General features: G+C 37.7%; 1 protein-coding gene across 1 annotated transcript; it reads right to left on the reverse strand.

Moving 5' to 3' along the window:
- Positions 1–119: 119 nt before the first annotated feature.
- LOC117173675 (serine/arginine repetitive matrix protein 2-like) lies at positions 120–1,129 on the reverse strand. Its single transcript, XM_033362315.1, has 2 exons — positions 847–1,129; positions 120–631 (listed from the first exon to the last, which is right to left on the reverse strand). The coding sequence occupies exons 1-2, from the start codon at positions 1,127–1,129 to the stop codon at positions 120–122; spliced, it is 795 nt and encodes a 264-aa protein (XP_033218206.1).
- Between the last annotated feature and the right edge of the window lie 7,282 nt (positions 1,130–8,411).

The raw sequence follows: 8,411 nt of genomic DNA on the forward strand, positions 1-8,411 counted from the left end.
GCATCATTAAATTTACATGTTTTAAGTGGCTTGCTCACTTCGACTGACTCAACCTCTAACACTTGAGAGCTGGACGGCCCCTGCTCCCCCTGCCGAGAAACCGTCCCCTCCGCTGGTAGTCAACTGTTCCTTTCCTTTCTATCCCTGTTCTTTTTGGTATAACAGTCCTTTTCCAAATGGCCTGGCTTATTGCAATACGTGCATCTTATCCTATCCCTGTCATCCTTGTGGGTTGCGCTTTTATCATTTTCTGAGGCACCATCCTTAAGGGATGCTGCGCCGGCTTTGCTTCTCTCATCACTATTTAACTCTGGGCAACGATCTTTCCTATGACCCTTCTTTCCGCATTTGAAACAAGCATTACGATCGAAACGTTTAAATGGTTTTTTTGATTTACCCTGGTCTGCGCTACGTTTATTATCTATTCCATCTCTAGAATTTTTACTCTCTTTTGATTTTTCATCTGCAAGTGAACCCAAGCATTGACTCAATTCGGTAAGTGTTCGTTTTTTCGCAGTTACTAAACTGGTTCGCAATTGTTCATCGTGGATTCCGTCAGTTGACCGAAATTTTGTTCCCCGGTGAATTGTCTGACGACTGCTACTGAAAATACCTCCCAACTGAGGGGCAACTTTAATGCAGTCAGATACAGCTTATACGAGTCATCCCAGTCATACATTATTGCAAATTTATTGACTTTCTCTAACCATTCCATTGCAGACAAATCTTTCCTCTTTGGATCAAATTCTGGCAAACCTTTCTCATTATATTAATGGTTCGACCGTTTTGAGCCTGTCTTAACGATAGCCGCAAGCACTTCAATTAATTTTTCAAAATCGGTCTCACCCTGCCGCCTTCTTTCTGGACTTCTACTTGGCGATCCGGTCGTTCGGCTACCTCGCACTCGGCTTCTGCTCTTGCGATGCCGCTGATCTTCGCCAGCATCTACGGGAGATCTGCTTTGGTCACGTCCGTAATCCTCAACATATCTGGATTGTCGACGACTGCTGTAATGGGGCTCCCGTCTTGAACGTTTTGAAGACGATCTAGTTCGCCTTCTCCTTCTGCTCTCGTCACCAGATCCACTGCATCCCATGTCACGTTCGACCCTCCTGGATCTATGCGACATTTCTTCCACTAAGGAAAACACTGTGTTCACTTGACGAGAAAACTAAAAATCACTCGGTTCACTGCTCACTTTGAAAACAAACTAGTTAATGTTTCACTTATCACTTATAGGCAAGAGTGTATCCCACTTCTGAACTGTGGTACAAGTAACAATAATGCGTGTCTTTTGATATTAAATTCAATTATGAATATTTATTAACATACGATAGGAATTTATATAATTTTACAAATGTGGATTCGACTGCGGTCTCAAACCAACTGCCCTTCTAGAGGGGACCTGTGAACCCCGCGATTTGGCCAACCTCGGCCCAGCTCCAGCCCAGCATCGTCATAGATTCCAGACCACTTGAGCGATCTGCGTTTTAGGCGGATGTTTACAGAACGTGATACTTGTGGGACATAACATGGTCTGGCTTTCCTGAATTCCCTCTTTGTTAGAACTGTAACTTTCCTCTACACAATGCATGCGCGCACCGAAATGCGATCTAGAATTATATTTTAGCTGCGTATTATGAAGCCAAGGCATTTCCACCGAAGTGCGCTCTAGCCTTGATCCTGATTGAGTCTCTGAGCCGATGATGTGGTCGTAAGAAAGATGGTGGTGGGAGGGGGGTCAGACTGTGGGGGATCTCCTCTTACCGATTGAGGGGCAACGTGCCAGTCACGCTGAGCCTATGACATGGACTCTGGCGGACCGAAGAAAGTAGAAGCCGAGTGGAGCCTCTATAAAGTACCCGTGAGGACCCCATTGGGTCCCCATTCAGTTCCTTTTTAAAATACTCAAAAAAAACATCAAGATCAACTTTTAAACTGTTGAAATTCGGATTCCACGTTATATTTTCTATTAGATTTTAGAATAGATTCTATTAGATTTACATCGGCCAAAGGCGCCTTCAAGTGCATCTTCCTTTAGTAGCAGTTAATTAGCGTTCGGTCGGTAACTTTAAGAATTTTGTCAGGATGCTAGCGTCACACAGTGGAAACCTCAAACAACAACGCTGCGATGCAAGTGAGAGACAATTTTATTTTTAAACTTCGCGCGTTACATACTACTTGAGCTATTATGGTTGCGCTTGAAGTCACCTTCAGCAGATTTAATGACATTTAAAAAAAATTTTTAACGCTACAAAAAAAAGTATTGCGATAACTCCGTGAGTTTTTAATAGAAAATTTAACGTGGACTCCGAATTTCAACAGTTTAAAATTTGATCTTGATGTTTTATTTAGTTTTTCAAAAAGGAACCGAATGGGGACCCAATGCGGTATTTACAGGTACTTTGTAGAGGCTCCTTTCGGTTCCTTCGTTCCGCCAGGGGAGTATTATTATTTTATTTTTTATTACATTTTATTATTTTATTTATATTATTTTATTACTATTTTATTACTCCGTGGTCTATGAGTTTTTACGTTCATGGGAGATTCCCGAGTGATCCGTTTGGTTTCGGTAAATGTTAGGGATACAAGTCGATTTTGGAGTTTGAATTGTACAATTTTGACTTTCATTTCATTCCAATGAAATGAACAGAATTAGCTGTAAATTACATATTTATGTTATTTTTGTAACTTTTATTTACTAATTAGTTAAGTGTTCTCTGTTCTATGTTGCTTCACAAATTTACAAGAACTGTTAATTATTTGAAGAATATCAATTTAAAAATTAAAAGGTTAACTGTTTTTTTACGAGTCAATCTTTTAATGACGTCAACTAAGAATGTATATTCAATGACTTTTTGCTATTTTGCTTTGCAAATTTACAAGAAATGTTAATTATTTAACAAATTTCAATTTAAAAATAACAGTTTAACCCTTCTTCTACGAGTTAATTTTTTACGAAGTCAAGTAAGAATTTCTATCGGATGACTCTTTTCTATGTTCCCTAGTGGACCGAAGGAACCAAATAGAGCCTCTACAAAGTACTCATGAAGACCCCATTGGGCCCTCATTCGGTTCCTTTTTAAAAAAATTGAAAAAACAGCAAAATCAACTTTTAAATTATTGAAATTCGGATTCTACGTTACAATTCCCTATAGAAGATCACGGAATAATCGCAATCGTTTTTTTGTGACGGTAAAAAGTTTAAAAGAAATATAAGACGTATAACGCCTGTCGACTGCTACTTACAGGTGATGCGTTTGAGGTGTAGCAGTCAACAGGCGTTATACATCTTATATATTTTTTTAATTATTACCGTTGCAAAAAAAAAAATTATTGCGATTATTCCGTAACCTTCTATAGGGAATTTGAACGTAGAATTCGAATTTCAACCATTCAAAAGTTGATTTTGCTGTTTTTTCAAGATTTTTAAAAAGGAACCGGATGGGGACCCAATGGGGTCTTTGCGGGTACTTTGTAGAGGCTCCATTCGGTTCGGTTTACAGAGTCAAGTAAGAATGTCTATCAGATGACTTTTTTCTATGTTGCTTTGCAAATGTACAAGATGCATTAATTATTTAAACAATTTTAATAAAAAAATTAAAAGTGCTCTTTTTAAGAGCCAATATGTTTGCGGAGTCAACTAAGAATGTCTATCCGATGACTGCTTTCTATGTTGCTTTGCAAATACCATTTTTGGTTAAGAAATCGTGTATTTTGTTAAAAGGTCGTCTTTCTTTGTCGAAATTAAATTGGTTTATGAAAAATTTATATTTTTTGATTAAAAATTACATTTTTCGGTTGAATTATCAACTATAAATATTTTTTGGTTGTAAGTCGTTCTGTTTTAAATGCAACTATATTGTTAAAAATTAAAACCACCATTTTTGGGTGGAAATACTCTTTTTTTTTAAATTAAATAATTTCGTTGAAAGTTTATGTATTTTGTTGGAAATTGACCTTGTTTAGTAGAAATTTAATCTTTTTGGTTGAAAATGTATCATTTTTGGTCAAAAATGCAATTGTTTGCTTAAAATATCAACTGTACATCTCCTTGGGTTTAAAAATCGATTATTTCACTAACAGTTGAACTACTTTGTAAAAAAAATACGTTTTTTTAACAAGGTTTTTAAATTATGATTGAAAATTTAACTATTTGGTTGAAAGTTTAACACTTTCATTGAAAACTCATATTTTTCGCTTAAAAAATTGAACTTTTTGTAGATGATTCGTCTTTTTTAATTTAAAATTAAATAATTTCCTTAAAAATTCATGTATTTTGTTTAAGATTTGTCTTTTTTTGTAGATCATCAATTTTCTTGGTCGAAAAATCATCTGATTGGTTGCAAATTTAACAACATTGTTTAAAATTAATTTTTTTGTTAAAAATTATTTATCTTTATCTGAAAATGTAACTATTATATGATTGATTAAAAATTAATCGTATATATTGGTTAAGCTGGAAAATCGTTTTTTGTTTATAGAACATTAATCTTCTTGGTTAAAAATTCACCTTTTCCCTTGAAAATTTAACAATTTTGTTGAAAATCTGTTTTTTTTCTTGTTCAATTCAATTTTTTAGCACAGTTTTTATCTGAAAATTGTACTATTCCATTTTTGGTTGAAACTTTATCCTGTACATTGTATTAGTTAAAACACCAATTATTTGATAGAAAATTAATTCATTTTGTTGAAAAGTAAACTTTTGGGTTGAAAATTTATTTATTGTGTTAATTAGATTTTTTTGAACATTCATCATTTTAGTTAAAGACTGAAAACTCAACTGTTTTGTGAAAAAATTTTCTGTTTGGATAAGTTCAACAGTTGTTAATAAAAAAATGTAAGCCTTTTTTTATTGAAGATTCATAATTTTAAATGAAAATTCATCCCCTTCGTTAAAAATTTAAGGATTTGGTTGAAACTTCGTTGTTTTTAGTCCAAGATCCATCTTACACACTCATCCACACTAAGCTGTCCCTCTTCCTCTCCTGTACATCTCTCTAATACATGTGCCCATGACTCCATTTCGTATCCACATACGCTGCATAAATTTTCCTCTTCATTCATCCAATATCTGCATGCTCTCACTCCTTCTCCCATCCTGAACCGTACAACCCTACTCCATTTTTCTTCCTTTTTTATTTTTTGCAGATATTCTGGTTCCGTCAACCCTTTGACCATCATGTACCATCTATTGTACCTCGAATCTATAATCTTTTTCCATCTCCCTTTTCCTTGTTTAACCAATAGCTCTAACTCTATGTCCTGCCATTCCATAACCCCTTCTCGAATATTACACACCCTTCTCATTTTTCTCCTTTCTACCTCCCATTTTGAATTTCCCACATTACCTCTCGCTTCATTGTTCCGAATTTCACCGAAACATGCTTGTGCAATTTTACTTCCTTCTCCCCTTTTTAGCTTCTCTTCAAACCTCCATGTTCTCTTAATTTGTCTAGTAACCATATTTTCTCTTCCTAACTCTTCTTTTAACATATATCCTGGGCAACTCCAGCTAACACCCATTACCCACCTCAGGCATCAAACAACCAGACCCTCATTCTCCAATCGTTCTTGAACCTTCTCTTTCCTATACCCCATACTTGGCCCATTACTTTACTCGCACATTCAATTCTTTTCCTCACCTGCAGCTCGTTTCCTCCTTCTGCCTCAAACCCAAAACCTAGGTAACAGAACTCCTTCACAATTTCCAATTTTTGTCCGTTCATCTTCCAAACGTAATTTATTTTGCTCTTTCTATTTCTGAAACACATCATCTTTGTCTTATCTACGTTCACCGTCAGCTCTTTTGTTCCCACATACTCTTCGAAGATTCTCATCATTAGGTTCATCCCCTTCTCATCATCTGCTAATAGAACTACATCGTCCGCGTATGCTAGAGAGTATAGTTTGCTATTACCCAAAGCCGTTCCTCCTTTCCCTTTCTCCTTTAGCTTCACCTCTAAGTCTGCCAATATGATACTAAATAGTAACAGACTCAAAGGGCACCCTTGCCTTAGACCTCGGCTAGTCCAGAAAACCTGCCCTTTTTCTTTCCTATTTTCACCCTAATCCTGGTTTCAGTAAAAATTTTCTTTATCCTCTCCACTAACTTTTCCTCTACACCCCTCTCTTTCATTGCCTGCCATAGTACTTTTCTATTCACTGAGTCATCGCTGCTTTGAAATCTACGAACAAAGCGATTAGTCTCCCTTGCTTTCTCCACAAATTTCTGTTAACTAAATAGTTAAGTACGTAGATGTTGTCTATAGTTCCCATTCCTTTTCTAAAGCCCGTCTGGTTATGTGGGATACTTTCTTTTTGTTCTACCTGACTTTCCAACCTATTTCTTAAGATTTCTGCATATATTTTATAGCCGACTGACATGAGAGTGATCCCTCTGTATTCCTCTACCATCTTTCCTTCCCGTTTCTTGACAAGCGGTACCACCAGTTCCGTCGTCCACTCTTCCGGCCAACCTTCCCCTTTCCATACCTTGTTGCAGATCTTCCACATCCCATCCCGAATCCCTTCTCCTCCAAACTTCATCGCTTCGTTCTTCAACCCATCTTCTCCCGTCGCCTTGTTTCTTTTTAACCTATTTATTGCTTCATCCACTTCTTTTCTTGTTATCTCGTTCCCTTCCTCCATTTCTCCTCGGACTATCCTACACTTTTCCCCTTTGATCTTATTTTGCTCTCCCCCTAATAGACCCTTAAAATAATCCGTCCATTCCTCCATTTATATTTCTTCGTTAACGCCCTGCCTTTCCCCTCTATCCCTATTTATCACATCCCACACCCTACCTTCATGATGGCTTTTTCTACCTGTGCTTTATATTCTTCCTTTCCCCTCTGTCTTTTTATTTCCAGCATCTTCTCATGTTCTTTTTTCCTCCTGTTATACTCCTCCTTCTCCATTTCCCCTCTTCTCCATTTGCTCACACACTCTTTTATTCTCACTTTACTCTCCCAGCATTCCTCGTCCCACCAGCCTCTCTTTCCCCCTACTCTTTCTTCATTAGTACCCAGCTCATCCTTTACCTTTTCAATGGACCCCTTCAACCTTTCAACTAACGAGTCTATTCCCTCCTCTTTTTCAAACCTAACCTTCTCCTTTTCCATCTTTTGTTTAAACTCGTCTAATTTATCTACCCCCCAGATTCCCATTTTCGTGTTTCGTTCGCACCCTTTTTCCTTTCTCCCTCTGCCGCGCTTACTGACGCCTCTTCTTAGTGTAACTATGACCGGGAAGTGCTCGGATCCTATCTCATTGCCTACCTTCATACTCCCTATCATATGCCGCATTCTTTCTTTGCCAGGATGTAGTCTATTACTGTTGCTCCCTTTGCTATGAATGTGATCTCCCCTTCCTTATCTCCTTTCATACTGCCATTGCATATAAACCATCCTGTTTCCCCTATCATGTCTAGTAACTTCCTCCCCTCCCTGTCCGTCTCTCTATGTTTGGAGTTCCTTATAAATGCTTCCTTTTCTTCATCCCATAACCCTCCCCCTTGTTCGCCAGTCCATGCATTTAAGTCCCCCCCTATTAAAACCAATTCTTCCTTCTTTTCCTCCATCCACCTCCTTATTACTCTCCAGCCTTCCTCTTCCCCTCTTCTTCTGTATACACACACCACTGCTATTTCTACTTTCCCAATTATAATTTTTCTTATCATTGTTACATCCTTTTCCTCCATGTTCCCATCTTTTCTCCCTTTTACTTCTAATTCTTTTTTCACTCCTGACTCCATGCCGCCCATCCCTCTCCCCTCAACGTGTTCCTTTCTTGCTTCTTGCATTGTCCACACATAACCTTTCGGTAACATCTTTTTTATTCCCTTTCAGTCCTTCTCATCTGCCCAAGTTTCACTCATCATAATCACATCCCACTTTTCTAACTCCTCCCAGAATCCTTTGTTCTTGTTCTTCAAACCTGACACATTCCAGAAAGCTATTTTCACGTTTCTCTCTTCCCCTCCCTCTTCTTTCCTCTTTACTTTTTTTCCCCTTTGCCGCTTGGAAACCCCTCTGATTTATTTCTAGCCTCTTTTTCGTCTCCCTTCCCCCTACCTTTCTCAAGACTTTTTCCTTTTTTTCTTAATTCTTCTAATTCTTCATCCCAGCACCATTCTTCCCCATTTATCCATAACCTGTCTCTTCCTATCCATACCATATGGCCCTTTTTCCTCTCTACCCAAGCCCTCTGCTCTATTTGCCATCTCCTTTTCCTCTCCCTCCATGTCAGATCTTCTTCAATTCTTTCCCTTCTTCCTCTCAATAATTCTTTTCTCTCCATAATTTTCATTTTTTCCTCCTCACTCCCCACTTTTACTAGAAACATTCCTTCTTTTCCTTCTTTTGACCCTCCTATTCTCTTGACTCCTTCTACCCTTACCTGCACTCTAA

This window comes from Belonocnema kinseyi, chromosome 5, assembly GCF_010883055.1.
Source record: "Belonocnema kinseyi isolate 2016_QV_RU_SX_M_011 chromosome 5, B_treatae_v1, whole genome shotgun sequence".
NCBI classification, from domain to species: domain Eukaryota; kingdom Metazoa; phylum Arthropoda; class Insecta; order Hymenoptera; family Cynipidae; genus Belonocnema; species Belonocnema kinseyi.